The following is an 18,620-nucleotide window of genomic DNA, read 5'->3' as shown; positions in this document are numbered from 1 at the left end:
GAATTCAGACAATACATTAGGATGAGCGGGCCACATATTTTGAATTTCATTTGAACTTATGGAGCAAAAACGTTGAGAGAAAGTTTTCCAAAGAGACATAGATTTATTGCCTGCTTCATGTAAGGCCTCACCTGGGATTCCGTTGCGTCCGGGTTCTCCGGGCTGACCCTTCACGGAGCTGTACCCTGGAGTTCCTGGCAATCCATCGTCTCCGCGAGCACCGTCCAGCCCACGGCCGCCTACAAACAGAAGACGCACGTGAGAAATGTTACGAAACGTTCCGTCGCCGCAGTTTTGTGATGTGAAGCGAGTCTGACCTGGGAAGCCGGGGTCTCCGGGCTGGCCTTTGGCTCCGGGGCCTCCTGGATATCCGTAAGACTCTCCGGGAATACCTGACAGATCGAGAAAATGTCCAAATTAAACAATGAATGGATTTATATACAAGCCTAATCTCTTTGTTAACAAAAGAAGCAGGGGACAAGTCTGACACAAAGACTGAACCTATCCTGAACCCACCTTTGCCTCCAGGGCGACCGGGCTCTCCAGGACTGCCAGGATATCCAGAACCGCCGTCATCTCCCTAAAAACACAAACATCAAAAACATAATTTGCATCTGATTTACTCTGAGATCTGTACTTTACTTGAGTAGCATTTTTGTTGAGAATTTTCCCTCCACTACATTTGAAAGATGAAAATAATATGCTCCACTAAATGTCTAAAAAGGCTCCAAAGTAAATTTATCTATGGGTTTTGTTCATGTTTAAAGCCTAGCCATGCAGACTCCAGAACAGTAGGTGGCGCTGCGCAGATGTACTTTCAAATGTCACTAATTCGCAACAAGGAGCAAGTTTTGTCCCTGTCGTGTTGCTGTAATTTTTGAGTTTTTTAAACTTTTCCACACACTTATTTAAACTGACTTGAACTTTCTATAGTAATTCAAGCACTTTTTTAAGCCATTTGTGTCATTTAAGTGTAAATAAAAATCATCATAATTTACATAGAAGTTCAAAATTACCGTATTTTCTGGACAATAAGTCACACTATTTTTTCATTGTTCACTCTTACCGCAATGAAAAAAAACAAAAAAAAGCTAATCAAGGGCTAAAAGCTCGATGGCCACAGCGAGAGGAACGAGTTTGCAAATGAGAGCTTGAAAAAAACGTGCTGTCGGGAGAGGTTTGTCAATGGTGCAGTTACGCCTCCGTGCCCAGGTCGTTGCCATGGCGATTGTTCAGAAGTGACACCGAGGACGAAGATTTCAATACGTTTGTTAAGTGGTGACGTCAAAGCTCTACTTTCGGGTCCGCAGATGTGCGAGAAACTACAAAAAACTCTTTAATACCACAATCAATATTTCTGAAACTCAACAGAGAGTCACTGAACATACTTATTTATCAGGCCCATTAGCCAAAAATGCTGAACCTACTGCTATAAAAGTAATATTTACCAAAATCGGTACTTCCGCGTTAGTGGAGATAAATGCTAACGGCGCAGCAGCTACGCTAACCCTGGAAGTAGTGACTTTACTATATTACTTTTTTAGCAGTAGGTGCAGCATTTTTGGCTAATGAGTCTGATAAATAAGTAGTTTCAGTAACTCTCTGTTGAGTTTCAGAAATATTTCTGGTTGTTTTTTATGCTTTTTTCTCACATATTTGCCTGCTAGTACCCGGAAGTGGAAGTCGTGATGTCACACTTAACAAACGTATGGATTCAGTGATTTGGAGTGAGATGGAGAGTTTGGTTTGTTCTTTATGCTAAAGTTATCTGAACTGTTTATGTGACGTTAACATACCAGACACCTATATAGTTTGTTGTTTATGATTCATGTAGCTAACCATCAATGTGCTACGTTAGCATATCGTACGCCTATTCAGCCTGTTGTTTTTCTTCTTAATTACGCATTTTTTAGCTGGTGCATCTTATACTCTGGAGTGGATAATAGTATTTACATTTTCAGGACACTTTTATAAGACATAGAAAGATGAACTAAACTGAATACATCATTTCTAATTCAAAAACACATTACAAGTGAACCAAATAAGCTTTTCTTTGTTTGTCTTACCCTGGGTCCGGTCACTCCTGGGAACCCGTTGATGCCGGGCTCTCCCTTGGGCCCGGGGTAGCCTGGCGTTCCGGGGATCCCAGGGAGTCCAGGCTCTCCGGGACGGCCTTTACTCTGCTCCGCAAACCCGGGCAGACCGGGCAGACCCTGACGCCCGGGCGGACCGGGGTAACCTTTGTCACCTGAGAGCACGAGATAAGATCAGATCAGGGAATCCTTTTATTGATCTCACAGCGGAGAAATTCACTTGTTCCTTCAGCTCTCAGGAAACTCTCAGGAAACTCTCAGGGTGTGGAAAATAGACAATTAAGTGGGTCCCTGTCCATAAGCATTGAGCTTCTGGGTATTCACCTTTTTACAAAACGGGCTTCAATATCAACAAAACTGATATAAAATGTCACGTTTTGTAAATGTAAAGGTATGAGAGATTGAATTGTCACAACAACTTTGATCCAGCATTCTTACTTCCAATACCAATCGATACCACGAGACTCTTAAAAGTGGCTTGTTGTGACTGAAAAAGTGAAAGGTTGTCTTTGTAAACGAAATCTTGCATATCAAAGGGTTTTCTCATGATAAACTGTAATGGAGGAACATGAAATAATGATCACTGGACTTTTCTGCATCACATATCTTTAGCTACACTACGGCTTTATTAGGTTACATTAATATACACAACTCTGAATTACTTTAAAGAGGGGGTATTATGCTTTTTTCAATCACACAGCACCAGTCTATAGCACACTACAATGATGACCAAACCTTCTGTTGGTCTGTAAATGCAGTAAATTAGAATAACTGCCTTGTATAAAATTGCTCTCTCAAAATGGCTGTAGTGAATGTCTTGAAATAGGCCTCTGTCTCTTTAAGAACCTCTGAGCCTTTCCGACACGCCCCCTCCACACTCTGTCTGTGGCATCAGTGGGGAGGGGGTTCTGCTGAGGAGCAGTGGTTGGTTACTCGGCTGGTGACGAAAGCTCGGAGGCGTCTCCAGGAGGTGGGGGCGTTCCTAGGAGGACTCAGGCAAACCTATCACTAAAATGGCCGCCATCAGAGTTTTTACAGATTACTCAAAAATACGTGAATGTGCCAAGGCAACACTTCAGGCATGTTTTTAATGAGGGAATGACATAATAACATGATGTGAAGCTTTAAAAAGTCGATTTTGCATAATACCCCCCCTTTAACTGCTTTGTCCTACATTATGAGAAAAGTTTCAATGCTGCCTCACATTTTGATTTTGATTGAACTCAAATGTGGCGATAAACACAGCGTTAGGTGTTGGTGGCGGCAGCAGGGGTGGAAATGGTGGTGGAGAAGGATGGAGGGCGGATTATGGGAAACGTGTCTCACCTGGGCAGCCTACGGGGAGTGACCCCACACCAGAAAACAAAAGGACGGAGAAGGGAAAGAGGGCACGAGAATGAGATGAAATATGACAAGAAACAAATCAAAATGGCCGACTCTGGATGAAACTGTGGTCTGTGAAACTGAACGAAAGTCGAAAAACATGGACTAACAGCGTATGGGAAAGGGGAGGCGTCGACAGGTAATAATGCTAGCACTACATATCTTTAGCTACACGACCGGCTTTATTAGGTTATATTAATATTAGACTCTCCTGCTTAAGAGCTTCAACATGACGTATAGCAGGCCCATATTCACTTAGAATGAGTTGGTGAAAGTTGTGCTTTTAAAAGAGTAAGAGCCAAAACAGATATTCGTTCAGTATCAGATATTTCAAAAGATTTTTTAAATGTTTTTCCAGGACAGCCTCTGATAGTCAATACCAGTCCCGGATTGGTGCATCCTTAACGTAAAATAAATCTTCTTTTGCTGCCTTTTGCTTAACATATCTTTTTAAAAGGTCTATTTCTGAGCGAGGCATAAATCGTCAGTGGTTAAAGACACACTGCGTAACATTTTGGACTAAAACATATGACCAGCTCAACACAGAAGATGCTATTACTGCAGTGGGTGATCAAAGAATGGACTTTGATGAGGACCTAACCTGTTTAAATCTTAAATTCTGCTGCCTTTAGTCGACATCTTCATAGAGACGAGCTGGAGACAAACCTGAGCCGCTCACAGCAAAGGCTCATGTGTGTTAAATGCTTGTATTTCGAGTCTTTTTAAGTAAAGTTTTACATGGTGTGGCTGTAAGTGAGAAAAGTTATGATATGCGTGTTGTTACCTCTGGGTCCGGTGAAGCCTGGCAAACCGCTGATGCCCGGGTTGCCATAGTCTCCTTTCACCACGAGCAGCGAGGGACGAGGGATGCCGGGGCGACCAGGGAGGCCGGGGTACCCTCTCTCACCTGGAAACACGAATGTCAGTAGGCAATTTTTGTACATTTAACTTTACATATTTGTTTCACTCCTTCTGTACCTTTCAGTCCGGGAAAACCAGGGCCTCCGGGGAGTCCGTTTCTCCCAGGGTCTCCAGGATAACCTTTTCCTCCGGGAAACCCAGGGGATCCGGGTCGACCGGGCAAACCGGGGAACCCCATCAGGCCGGGGAAACCTCTCTCTCCTGGGGAACAAAGAACAAAGAAAATATTTAAACATCTTAAAGTGGGTCAAAGGAGTTTCTGAAAACAAGAGGTCCACTTGTTTTTAAGGCTAAGCTGCTGAACGACTGAATGATCTTACCCTTGATTCCTGGTGTTCCTGGGATACCATTGACAGTTCCTGGTCCTGGGCGTCCGGGGGGTCCTTGAGCTCCAGGGGTGCCCGGGATACCAGGCAGACCTGGGGTTCCCTTCATGCCAGCGGGTCCCGGGAACCCTGGGTCTCCTCTGTCTCCTTTGCGACCAGGGAAACCTACGAATCGGCATAAAGAGTGCATCAATATATCGCACTAATTCATAGTCTAGTCGCATTACCTGCTATTTAGTCAAGTTTAAAGCTTTGTCTTTCATAAGTAATACACTCAGATAAATATGTTGGCTTTAATTAAACCTATTGAGGAACTTTTGACCACTTAAAGATATTATGTTAATTTTACACAATCATTTTAAGTACCTTACAAAACAAACATATTTCTATCAATTATTAATTATCTTAAGATCACATTAGATAATAAATGAAAGGCATGTCATTTTTATTTTACAGATAAATAGCTTTAATAAGTAAACCTATTGAGTAACCTTTATCCACTTGAAATGTTATGTTAATTTTACAAAATCCTTTGAGTACAGACAAAAAAAATATGTCTATCAATTAATTATCAAAAATGTTCATCATGAGATCATTTATAGAGCATATTTAATAAAACATTACATTTTTAGTTTACAGACAAATCTGTTGGCTTTACTTTATTGAGTAACTTTTGTCCCCTTAAAAAGTTCTGTTAATTTTACACAATATTTTTAAGTACATAAAAACATATTTTTATCAACTATTTAATAAAAAAAATGATGGAAGGTCATGTAAAGATTATATAAGATATTAAATCAAAGTCAACATATTTTTATTTTACAGACAAATATGCTGGCTTTAATTAAACCTATTGAGTAACTTTTGTCCACTTAAAACGTTATGTTAATTTAACACAATCATTTTAAGTACATAAAAAACATATTTCTATCAATTATTTAATTTAAGAAAATGGTGGAAGATCATCTAAAGATTATATAAGATATTAAATAAAAGTCAACATGCCATTTTTATTTTACAGACAAACATGTTGTCTTTAATTAAACCTATTGATTAACTTTTCTCCACCTAAAAATGTTATGTTAATTTGACACAATAATTTTGAGTACATAAAATAAACACATTTCTATCAATTTTTTAATAAAAATGGTGGAAGATCATCTAAAGACCATATCAGATATTTAATCAAAGTCAACATATCATTTTTATTTTACCGACAAATATGCTGGCTTTAATTAAACCTATTGAGCAACTTTTGTCCCCTTAAAAAGTCATGTTAATTTCACACGATCATTTTAAGTAAATACAATTTCTATCAATTACTTATTTAAAAGAAATCAAGATATTTAATCAAGGTCATCATGTCATTTTTCATTATATTTAAGTAACTTACCTGCAATTTTACACATTTACAAACACTCTTGGTTATAGTTAGGTGTGATAAATAAAATCAACAACACACACTTTAACAAAGACATGAGCGACGATGTAAAATCCCTTTACATCGTCCCATGGTCTTTGAGGTCTGCATTTGCACTTGGCTTTTATATTAATGCATAATATTTAGCCTCAAATTGCTCAGATCATTAAACAAATCCGGGTTAATCAAGTACAATGGCAGACTGAATTATCCGTGTTATAACAGCTTTGGGTTTGTTCGTGGTAAAGCAAGCTAAAGGACAAACAAAAAAAGCCTACAATTTAAATCGTAAGCCATTTTCAACACATCCATCTTGGTTGCTATAAAGATACAGCATCACACAGTCAGAAAAGATGCTACTATTTTTATGAAATATAATAAATTACATGGATGTGCCGGAAATAAAATGCCAAAGCTTTGTTTTCAAAACAAAAGCAGCTGCGCATAAGTAATGATTAGCCACACTGATTAGTCACTGAAACAAAATCCTTTGTTTCTCAGTTGTTTGCGGAAAAAATGTCCATTTCAGGCGAGCTTATGCGACGCACTGAGGAGCTTATTCTGTTCACTTTAGCTCTTCTTCTTCTTCTTAGTCATTTCCCTTTCTACTGTTGAAGCACTCCATTTCCTGTTTTATTATTGTGCTGATCCATAATTTTCTGACTAATATTAGACAAAAACAAAGTAAATAGTAGTTCATGATAACATTGTGACTAAAAACATCTGCACTTCCTGTGACACAGTTTGAAAGAGACTCCATTTATGTTTGAATAAAATATAATAAATGTAAAGGCGACAAAAGTTTGTTTCATTTAACCGACTACATCTACAATGGAAAGGTTGTTACCCAGAGGTGGGTAAAAAGAGTAAAAAACTCCTTGCAGGAGTTAGTTTTATTAAGCTAGTGTTATTATGATTATGATTATCATTGTTGTATTATATTATGTTCATCTATCTGAACTTGTGCTTCATAAATGTGAGCACAAGTTATATTGGAGGAGGACCCTCTACTTCTGAAGTAAATTTTCACTCCGCGAAGGCATAGAGGGACCAGGGTTGGCTCGTCTCAAAGCTTGGAATATCAAGTTTCCAACACTAAACACCGCAAGTCTCTTCCTATTTCTGTTCCAAAGTTATGTCCTAAAGTAGGCAATGCTATATAAATATAAAAAAAATAATAAAAATAAAGATATAAATATATAAAATAAAATAAATGCTGAAGATGGGGTTAAAAAATGAAAGCGCCATTCGGCGCCCCCTCCAGCATATAATATAGAAAGAAAGGAACTCCTGCGCTCATTTTAGTAAAAATGTAAGTTTTGCCATAATCTGACACATATAGAATGTGTGTAAAACTTGTATGTGATTGCTCATTAATGTGTGTTGTCCCGATCAAATAAATTAAATAATAGTCTGTGTCCATGTGGGAGAAGCTCTATTTATGTTTGAATAAAATCTAAAAGTGGAATAAGTAAAACAAAATCAGCATTGCTCTGTGGCGCCATTGGTTTACTAGCATGCCGTTACATGAAAGCATGATTTCACCATTTTATCACGTGTCATTGATATAACTTCCTGCAGTGGACGCTCAAGAATAAGCCCTGTCTCTCGCTCGTTATTGTCATCATTGCAAAATGTTAAAATATCAATGTTGAGGAACCCAAAGAATCAGCAACTACTGTAAACTTCACTATGAGAAGAGTTTAACTCTGCCTGAGATGGACATTTTGATTCCTAATCGAGAACTCAAATGTGGCGATAAACACAGCGTTAGGCGTTGGCGGCAGCAGCAGGGGATGAAATGGCGGAGGAGGGTGGAGGGCGGATGGCGGGAAACGTGTCTCACCTGGGCAGCCTACGGGGAGTGACCCCACGCCAGAAAACAAAAGGATGGAGAAGGGAAAGAGGGCACAGACACGAGAATGAGATGAAATATGAAATCAAAATGGCAGCCTCATGAGGAAACTGGTCTGCGAAAGAACGAAAGTCAAAAAACATGAACCAACAGTGTATGGGGAAAGGGAAAGGGAAACCGTCCACAGGCAATGATGCTTTTGACAGATACTCGAACATCTCCGGGGTCCAGCTCTCACCTGGAGGTCCGCTCAGTCCTTTGGGGCCGGGGTCTCCTCTGCGTCCCGGGACTCCTCCTGTGTATTCTCCGGGGGGACCCTGACCGCCGGGGAAACCAGGGGCTCCATCCACCCCTCGCTCTCCCTTCAGCCCGGGGACACCAGAACGCCCATCCAGACCTGAAATGATTGTAGATTTATAAGAAAGGATAACAGTAAAAATATGAAGACAAAACGAGGAGACATTTGTAATTTCCTTAGAGACTGAGAGACTTTCTACAGACGTCTTTCTGAATGCTTTCCAAACAAAAGGAAAATGGCTGTTGCTAAAGAGCTAGCTTTGTTTTGTCCAACATTACCAAGCTATTCTCACGGAATACAACAAAAACGATACAGTATGCTTTTATGCTTGTTATATCTGTTAAAGTGATAGTCTGGAAGTTTAAATGCTTTACATGTTTAATAAATTGCGCATAACTGAGCATCTGGGTGTGCAATTTTAGTAAGTGATCCAATACTTTTTCTCAAGTCCATCCCTAACTAATCAGAATCCACGGGCTATCACTTTGAGCAATGAGACGAGCTTTCCAGGGAACAGGCCTGTCAGGTCCAATCAGGAGCGACGGGGGAGGTTTACGGTTCAAACTCTGTTCTTGTTGTCATCATTTTGCAAACTAGGAGTGGCTTTCTGGTCTAAACGGGAGGTTGGGGGGGAACTTGACTCCACCCAATACGTAATCGCGAATAGCTCCTCATTTTTGCCCCACAGCAGAGTTGGAACGGCTTGGACTCTCCCTTTTTAGTTTAGGCTGTGGAAACCATAGAGATAAAAGGGAGAAGCAGCGTTTTATCCTAATGTATGCAGACAGTTAGCAAGTCTGCTAGTCCGGGAAACTTATCTGAGTCTGTTAGCATTTATTTATTTTCTATCGCTGTTAGCATTAGCCATCAAACATCGCAATTTACGAGCGATGAGCATTGACCACATTTAGATCAAAGCCTAGTAAGAAATCATTAATGAATGTACAGACCTTTTGATATTGTACATTAAATGCAAATCAGAGTCTAAAAGTGTCCTCTGAGCTAAATGCTAACTCAAATTTTGTTTTTCTAGGTCGGATACGCATCCAATGTCTATTTAACATCATCTGATAATATGGTAATGATGCAGAAACCACAGAAATGATATAAATACCATGAAAAGGACAAAACAAACCACGTCATACATTAGCATTATGCCTGCCTTCCCTATTCATTTGTATGAGGGCTAGAATGTTCAAGTTAAATTGTAGAAACAGGCTCAGGTAAGGCATTTCTGCGATTTCTATGGTGGAAACGCTCACAAACTGCACCATTCCTTGTGCGCTCCTCTGGAAAGACGCCTTATTGATTCTTACTTTCTTATTGGGATATAACTGTGTGCAACTATCCATCATACAATATTCCAAATGTTCTTTACACACGTCTGTATCAGTGTCAAACTCACCGGGGGCACCAGGTCCTCCGGGAGTGCCAGGCTGGCCCTTGTCTCCGGGAGCCCCAGGGAAGCCGTTGACCCCGGGGGTTCCAGGCGTGGCCCCCAGCACCTCTCCAGGCTGGCCCTTAGCTCCGGGGATACCAGGCACTCCGTCGTTCCCGCGGCCTCCATCGTAACTGCCGCCCGGGGAGCCTGGGATACCGGGGTCTCCCCTCGGCCCCGGGAAACCTACCGGAGAAAAGACAATTTTTTTTGGGACAAATGTTTCAGTCACAAAACCAAGCCAAAAGAGGGCATTAAAAGAGCGCACTACTTTATGGTCCGGGGTGCTGACATGACATTGCAGCGATACCACCCCCTAGTGGCTGTAGACGACTCCAGAAAGATCGCTATAATTCTGAGCGGCCATCATGGGTTCTCTGTCAACTAAGCACTCCAAAAAATGCATGGTTTATTTCAAATGTCTCAAATTGAGTATAATATTTTTTTATTTGAGTTGTTTTGACTTGTTAAGATTTAGTCGGGCATTTGACTTACATTATTGCTCTTGTTCTGGGATGTTTCTCACTCGATTCAATACATTTTGTCTTTGTCTCAGGCAGTGTTAATTTCGTCGACTAAAATATTTAGTCTTAATTTTAGTCAATGTGAAATTTTTGACGACTAAAATTGGACTAAAACTAATGACTAAAGACCAAAACTATGACTAGGTATTTTTAGATATTTTAGTCGACTATAATAAGACTAAATAAACATGTAAGGGAGAGACTAAAATCATCCAAACTTCTATTGACAGTTTGAAAGAGCCTCAGATCATGTAAATTCACTGCCAAAGGCTTTGTTCACGTGAAGCAGCTCCATGAAGCAGAAGACCTGATTAAATATAATTATAATGAATATTATAAATAAAAAGTCGACTAAATTCGTCTTAAATTTAGTCGACTGAAACTAGACTAAAATGTAAGATATTTTTTGACTAAATCTTGACTAAAATTAAATAACATTTTCATCAAAAGACTAAAACTAAATTAAAATACGTTGCCAAAATTAACACTGGTTTCAGGTTGATTTATCTGGCAATGGTGTAATAACAGTTTATAACAGCAGTTTTACTTTCTTCTTTCAAGCAAGATGTCCTGAAACAAGCAAAGTGTTTTTGGTGCGATCAGGAAAAAGTTGAAATGACTAAATGCACTTGTCTCAGCAGTCAAACTATTTCCATGGCTTGCCCAAGGATTCTATATCACCTGAACTTTTCAAAGACGTTTCACCTTTCATCAAAAGCCTTTTCATTTGTCGTTTCTCGCTTGAGACGTAAAACAAACAGGATGTTGGTTTACCTTGGGGTCCTGGCTGTCCTCCGTAACCCGTATCTCCTCTTTCTCCTTTGGCGCCGTCAAAACCAGGACGTCCCGAGTTTCCATTGGAACCGGGCTGCCCCTTAGAGCCTACAGCGCAGGTTAAAAAGGTTCACATCGACGATCATAACAACATCAAATAAATACAATCGATATATATTTTTTATTTTTTACCTGGGCGTCCGGGGACACCTGGGTAACCTGGATCTCCAGGCTCGCCGGGAATCGTGCAGGGGAGCTGGGTGCCTAGTTGTGGTCAGTTCAAGTTAGAAATCACATTTGGACAAAGACAAACGATGGACAGTGCGGAAAATCACCAATGAATATAATGGTTCTTCATAAAAAAAAAAAGTACATATAGAACATAGTTTGGTCTTCGATAATTTGGGGATGAATGGGCACAAAGAGTGATTGTCTCTCGCGCTGATTGTCCGTGGCTTTCATTCATACTTCATGTTAAATGATGAGTGGTTTGTTTCAATGTGGTTAGTAGAAAACAATCTTTACAAATCAAAATGGATTGGGGACATGTAGAGGGTGGTCTGTCTCCTTTTCTGGTTAAAAGCGCTTTAGCAAAGGCAGAGCATGCGCCAGGATGAGAAGCTCTGATTGGTGGAAATGGAGAGGGGGCTCGAACGTCTTATGTCTATATGTAAATCATGCTCAGGCTCGGCCGGATGGAGGCCCTGAGCTCAGGGAGTGAGAGTCGTCCATTGGCTTCGCCCTGAGCATGATACAGTGAACACAATCCTCTTCACACTGACTGACTGACTGACTGACTAAACATGTTGCACTGGGAAATCGTGCAACATCGGAGGTGCCGTTTACGCAGCAGCACTTTTCGCTCGAACGATGTTGACTTCCTGCGGTCTTGACTGTTTCCTGTCATTGATTTATTACTATCTTGAAGTTGAAGGCTAATTAAGGTCATTTTTTTATTTGCAGTCTTGCTGTTATTTGCTCCATATGACACAGTTTCTCTTTGCATTGGGTAGAGGATTGAGGTTTGAGCCAAGAGACCGTAATAATTTTCTTTGCAATTAAGAGTATTATTTTTAGTCTCCAGCATTGGTCTGAAGTTCTACCAAACTTGGATGTGACAAAGGGAGTTTGGGAACTCTTTAATCTTGTTATTTTATGTCCCTCCCGTAGTGTCTTTTCCCAATCTTCATCCTTAATAATTATGTTCATTTCCAGTTCACATTTTCCCTTAATGTCTAAGGTATTCTCTGTGTCTTCCTGTTGGAGTATTTTGTAAGCATAAGACACATATGTACTATTATTTGCTCTTTTAAGTACTGAAATTTAATTACTCTATATTGCTTGTTTTCAGGTTGTAGATTCTGATGATGTCATGCTATCAGCTGGGGGGCAGGAGACAGATTTTCCTATTAATTGCATTACACTTTCACCTGTAACATCTAAATAGAAAATGTATGAAGTACAAAAAATATCATTGACTGGGTCCTTGATCTCCCTGTACAAGACCAAAAATGTCCTCAAAAACAAAATAACTTTACCTGCCCCCACCTCATTAAATATTATAGGCCTTCAGAATGTTGTGATGTCACTTGAAACCCAGCAACTAGAGGATGGGACCAGGGCCGCCTTAACCACTGGGCTTACCTGGGCTGGAGCCCCAGGGCCCAGGGCCCTACCAAATATATATATAGATATATATATATTTAGCATACATTTTTTCCCCCTTTAAGGAACCTTAGGGGCTTCATGGTTTTCTGATTGGAAACACACCTCTATGAGTATAAATGAGCATGAAAACAGTAACGCTTACATTAATGAGTCAGCTGAACGCGTAGTGGAGCCATCTCATCTCGGGTTAGAGTGAGTGTGTGTGTGTGTGGGGGGGGCTATATTTCATGGTTAGCCCAGGGGCCTATGCGTAGGTTAAGTCGGCCCTGTAAGTTAATAATTTTTTTCTGCAGGTAATCTGGGGTAATTGTAGGTATTTGTTGAAGTCTTGGGTTGGAAGATCATACTTTTGTTCACATTTTCTATTCAAAAGTGGACAGGAATCAGTCACGAATCCACAGGAAGTCATCCGTTTTGTGACTCCAACTTGCAACAACAGAAAAGTGTACAAAGTCGCCGGGACGTCACATCTCATCTGTTACATTATCCGAGGAAAAATCCCACTGAGTCATGTTTTCCCCCCTCCAAGTGCATATCTATATTTCCTTAGTCTTGCTGAGTAAACGGCACCTAAATCCACTCCTGACTGATCTCGTCAACACTGTCACAGATCTGCTTCTTCATTCCACCAGCCCGTCTCGTTATGACTACACTCTGGTGGCGGAGAAGCGTCGGTTACCCACCCGAATCCCTCTGGGCGTCATTAACCCCTCCACAGCTGCTGTCACCTGGACAGACACATGCACAGGTCAGCGCGGGCGATCGAGAGGCGGCGTTGGCGGGGGGAGGGGAGGGGGGGTAGGTGGAGGTGGAGATAGAGAGAGGTGGCAGCAGACAAAGCCGGTTAGGGTTAGGCATTTCATTCAGTTCATCAAATGGATATCAGTTTCATTAAAGGTAGTTAAGCCAAAAGCAAAAACAAAAAACAAACTTTGCTTCAATGTTTTCCGGTTATTCCACTCACAACAGCAGAGAGGCGGGTCCGAAATGGTCAAATACGTGGATGTTTTTTGTTCGCAGAGCTGTTGTGAGTGGTAATACCCTTTATATTAATAGCATCATTGAATCAGTGTAGCATTAGCGTCATTCACACTGGAGATGAGTGGACTTTGTGTCATTTTAGTCTCAGAAAAGCTCCTCCTACTAGTCCCCATGGCGACCACATCTACAAATACTACGAGTACTGCGAAATAAAGGTCTGAGGATTCTGAATGTCACTTTTTAAAGGAACTGACAGTAGTACTTGGATGTACATCACTATTTGGGGTGATTATCACACTTTTTTGTGTTGCCATTTCTTTACTTTCAAGACTGTTTAAAAACCTTTTAACCCCCTGCCTGAACCGAGCACATTCTCTACGGTTTGGCTTTACCCAAATCGAAAAGCTTCTTGGAAAAAAGCGTCCAAATAGTGACGAAAACGAGGATGAAAACGCAACAAAAACAATAAAAGGGCCACAAAAAACTGACAAAGAAGCAATAAGACAACAAAAGAGATACAAAAATGTGGCGAAACACGACAATAAAAGCTATAGAAAAAACGATAAAAAAGAAACAAAAACACTTGAAAACTATGAAAAATCAACAAAAACGCAACAAAAAAACTACGAAAATGCAGTGACAACGCAACAAAAAAGTTAGGATCAGTTTTGTAGGCCTTAGCTTTCATTGTGGCATTACGCTGTTGCTCTCCAGTCGGCAAGTCCACCAGAACCATCACACTGAACACGGGGGCTCCCCAAGGCTGTGTGCTGAGCCCCCTCCTGTTCACCCATGACTGCACTCCAAAGAACGACTCAAACCTCTTCATCAACAGTGGTGGGCTTCATCAGCAACAGAGACGAGTCAAACTACAGGAGTGAGGTGAGCAGTCTGGCCATGTGCTGCTCACAGAACAATCTCTCTCTAAATGTGGAGGACAAAAGAGATTGTTGTGTTCGAATGTCCAGCATGCTCCTCTAACAATCAACAGTGCTGCAGTGGAGAGGGTGACCAGCACTAAGTTCCTGGGTGTGCACATCACAGAGAAGCTCTCCTGGATCATGCACACCACATCACTGGCCAGGAAAAGTAGTCGGCATCTCTACTTTCGCTGTAAGTTGAGAAGAGCCAGAGTCCCAGCCTCCGTTATGTGCAACTTCTACAGAGGGACGATAGAGAGCATCCTGACCAGCTCCATCACTGTGTGGTTCTTCTACAGAGGGACTATAGAGAGCATCCTGACCAGCTCCATCACTGTGAGGTTCTTCTACAGAGGGACTATAGAGAGCATCCTGACCAGCTCCATCACTGTGAGGTTCTTCTACAGGGGGACTATAGAGAGCATCCTGACCAGCTCCATCACTGTGAGGCTCTTCTACAGAGGGACTATAGAGAGCATCCTGACCAGCTCCATCACTGTGAGGTTCTTCTACAGAGGGACTATAGAGAGCATCCTGACCAGCTCCATCACTGTGTGGTTCTTCTACAGAGGGACTATAGAGAGCATCCTGACCAGCTCCATCACTGTGTGGTTCTTCTACAGAGGGACTATAGAGAGCATCCTGACCAGCTCCATCACTGTGAGGCTCTTCTACAGAGGGACTATAGAGAGCATCCTGACCAGCTCCATCACTGTGAGGTTCTTCTACAGGGGGACTATAGAGAGCATCCTGACCAGCTCCATCACTGTGAGGCTCTTCTACAGAGGGACTATAGAGAGCATCCTGACCAGCTCCATCACTGTGAGGTTCTTCTACAGAGGGACTATAGAGAGCATCCTGACCAGCTCCATCACTGTGAGGCTCTTCTACAGAGGGACTATAGAGAGCATCCTGACCAGCTCCATCACTGTGTGGTTCTTCTACAGAGGGACTATAGAGAGCATCCTGACCAGCTCCATCACAGTGAGGTTCTTCTACAGAGGGATTATAGAGAGCATCCTGCTGAACTCCCTGCCCTCCCTCCCACCCCTTTTCCCCCTACCCCCGCTCCACAATCAAGGATGAGAGAAAGACATGGTTTGGCAAATAAAAAGTCTTTAATCTTGAGAAGCTTTTAGATTTGGGCAAAGCCGAACTGGAGACACTAAGGTAAGAGGTTAAAATAAAATCTTCTGGCTTTCTTGCACTAAACTAACCTGTAAACCTGACCCACACTTGCACCTTCAACCTGACTGGGGCGTTTTTGAGACTAAAAAAATCACAGCGGTTACACATTCAGCAAATACAACCATAATCACTGAGCATCTGTTTGTGTGATTATTATGAAGCACATTAATGGAGACCATTAATCATGTAGTTAACAGCAGCGGCAGGCGTGAAGGCGGGAAGCTGCTCGGGCCCGGACCTGGGACTAACACTCGGGACCGTCCCCCTGTGCGTCCACCCCCGGGGGGCGAGGGCCGGGACGGAAACTACATGGAAGACTAGAGCTAATGACATGGAGGATGGATGAGATGGTCCTCGTGGTTTCGGTGTTCGCTGTTGGGAGAATTCACCACATCCATTCACACTTTGACACACTCTACGTGAGTTAAAACGATTTACATTCAGAATATTAACCTTGATTTGAGCATTTTTGACAAGATTAGACACGTTTTACTAAATATGTGTGGATTCTTTTACTATTTATTCCCAGAGCTGTTCAGTAACGATGTAAATTAACTCAAGTACTGCACTTAAGTGGAGGATTTGTACATTTGAGAAGCATTTTTTGTTGAGAACTTTATACTTTTACATAAAAATAACACATTCTACTCCACTACATTTCTATAAAATCCCTAAAAAAGTAGAAAGCAGGATATTTAATAGCTTTCTATTGCACAATCTTGAACAGTGGGTGGCGCTGTGCAGATGAACGGAGCTAAACTTTTCATTCAATTTCATCCAAAACTGCAATTAAATTTCTTAAAGTCCATTATCGTCCAACTTGTGCAATACAAATAGCAAAGAAATATAGATGTACCGCCACTTTGAATCTGATTCAAAGCGGCACTAAGTAACTTGTTTACCATAGTAAATCCTATCCGTAGTCCCTCTGGGGGTAACACTAGTGTAAATGGGATGATTGGGGGGGTCTTTCATCTCCCCCTCTTTCCCTGCCTCCGGGTTGGAGGTGCAATACACATTAATGGAATCACAAAGAAGAAGCTAACAGGCTAACGTGCAAAGCTAACAGCAGGCTAGCACCACTTAAAACAGTATTTACAGCCAAGTTTGAGTGACAAAAATGATCTCCATTGTGTTATTGAATGTACTATATTCCTCTGTCCCTTTGTCTTTTCTGTCAGCGTAGTATTTACTCTCACAGACAATTAATGAGTAAAAAAACGTAACATGCTATGATACCTGAAGTGGCGCTTATGGCCTCTAGGGGCATGTCCAATCTTACTGGAAAACTTTGACTTTTTCCAGAAAATATAGGATTTCCTGACACTGAGGATCTTTAGTTACTACTACGTCATAATAAAGCTCTAAATCCAGTTAAAAACACTCAAATCAGTTTTAATACTTTGACGTCACATCATTTTAACCGTGGACATCCTTCTCTGCAGTTCCACACTTCCACTCGCCGCACTGACCTTTCTCTCCGGGGAAACCGGGCGCTCCGGGGAGGCCTGGGATGCCAGGGTCACCGGGCTCTCCTCTGTACCCGGGGGTCCCAGAGTAGCCGATCCCGGGCTCTCCTGGGCCTCCGGGACGGCCCTTGGCGCCGGGGAATCCAGGGAAGCCTTTCTCGCCGAGTGTCCCGTAACCTGCGTCGCCCTGGAGACAGAGGTGAGGGGTCAGGCACTGGCAGATGAATTGTGATGTTGCTCGTGTGACACTCACTGGAGCTCCGGGGCCTCCGGGGAAGCCTGGGAGTCCGTCACGGCCGGGTTTGCCCGTCTCTCCGGTGGGTCCTCTGGGTCCAGGAGCTCCGATCTCCCCCTTCACTCCCAAACCCAGCGTGGGGTAGTACGGGGTGCCCTTCTCTCCCTTACGACCGCTGCCACCTCGAGGTCCTGCTTGGCCCTAAAGACGAAAGAGAGAACAGTACAGTACTTCAGTAAATATACTTTGTTACTGACACCTTCGATCTAAAATACTTGTTTGACTGGCACTTGGTAGAGTCCAAGTATTTTAAATTAAAAATATTTCACTATGATGAGAGGAAACCACTCTTGGATTTTGTGCTATTGTGTAACTTGATTGTAAAAGTCTGAACTCCTTCCTTCCTTCCTTCCTTCCTTCCTTCCTTCCTTCCTTCCTTCCTTCCTTCTTCCTTCCCTCCTTCCTTCCTTCCTTCCTCCTTCCTTCCTCCTTCCTTCCTTTCTTTCCTTCTTCCTTCCTTCCTTCCTTCCTTCCTTCCTTCCTTCCCTTCTTCCTTCCCTTCTTCCTTCCTTCCTTTCCTTCCTTCTTCCTTTCTTTCTTCCTTTCCTTCCTTCCTTCCCTCCTTCCTTACTTCTTCCTTCCTTCCTTCCCTTCTTCCTTCCTTCCTTCCCTTCTTCCTTCCTTCCTTCCTTTCCTTCCTTCTTCCTTTCTTTCTTCCTTTCCTTCCTTCCTTCCTTCCTTCCTTCCTTCCTTCCTTCCTTCCTTCCTTCCTTCCTTCCTTCCTTCCTTCCTTCCTTCCTTCCTTCCTTCCTTCTTTCTTTCTTTCTTTCTTAGTACTTTAAACTTGATTGTAAAAGAACTCACAGGAGGTCCTTGCAGCCCGTTGAAGCCTGGTGATCCTCCGTCTCCAGCCTCTCCCTTCGCTCCGGGATACCCAGGGTTCCCGCTGGGGCCGGGCGGTCCCTGAGGGCCGTACGTCCCGGAAACACCTCCGCCGGCACAGGCGCAGTCTCCCGCGTCACCTGAGGGACAAGATACTGTTCATTAAGGAAAACAAATAAATCCACTTTACTGTGGCTTTAATTTCATTTTCATTTATTTATTTATTTAATATGGACATAGCAATT

General features: G+C 42.1%; 1 protein-coding gene across 1 annotated transcript in view; it reads right to left on the bottom strand.

The window, feature by feature from the left end:
- col4a6 (collagen, type IV, alpha 6) overlaps positions 1-18,620 on the bottom strand; it is a 167,255-nt gene that overhangs the window by 8,533 nt on the left and 140,102 nt on the right. The window contains exons 22-36 of the mRNA XM_079579863.1: positions 18,358-18,515; positions 17,512-17,694; positions 17,262-17,445; positions 13,384-13,428; positions 11,225-11,296; positions 11,033-11,140; positions 9,702-9,920; positions 8,237-8,395; positions 4,718-4,888; positions 4,455-4,598; positions 4,261-4,383; positions 2,067-2,248; positions 517-580; positions 318-392; positions 132-239 (exon numbers count right to left, since the gene is read on the bottom strand). Coding sequence (XP_079435989.1) covers positions 132-239; positions 318-392; positions 517-580; positions 2,067-2,248; positions 4,261-4,383; positions 4,455-4,598; positions 4,718-4,888; positions 8,237-8,395; positions 9,702-9,920; positions 11,033-11,140; positions 11,225-11,296; positions 13,384-13,428; positions 17,262-17,445; positions 17,512-17,694; positions 18,358-18,515 — 1,995 coding nt within the window. The remainder of the gene's footprint in view (positions 1-131; positions 240-317; positions 393-516; positions 581-2,066; positions 2,249-4,260; positions 4,384-4,454; positions 4,599-4,717; positions 4,889-8,236; positions 8,396-9,701; positions 9,921-11,032; positions 11,141-11,224; positions 11,297-13,383; positions 13,429-17,261; positions 17,446-17,511; positions 17,695-18,357; positions 18,516-18,620) is intronic.

Source organism: Gobius niger, assembly GCF_951799975.1.
Source record: "Gobius niger genome assembly, chromosome: 21".
In the NCBI taxonomy this organism is placed as follows: domain Eukaryota; kingdom Metazoa; phylum Chordata; class Actinopteri; order Gobiiformes; family Gobiidae; genus Gobius; species Gobius niger.
Note: the sequence above shows the minus strand (reverse complement) of the source record. Positions and strands in the feature narration are given on the sequence as shown.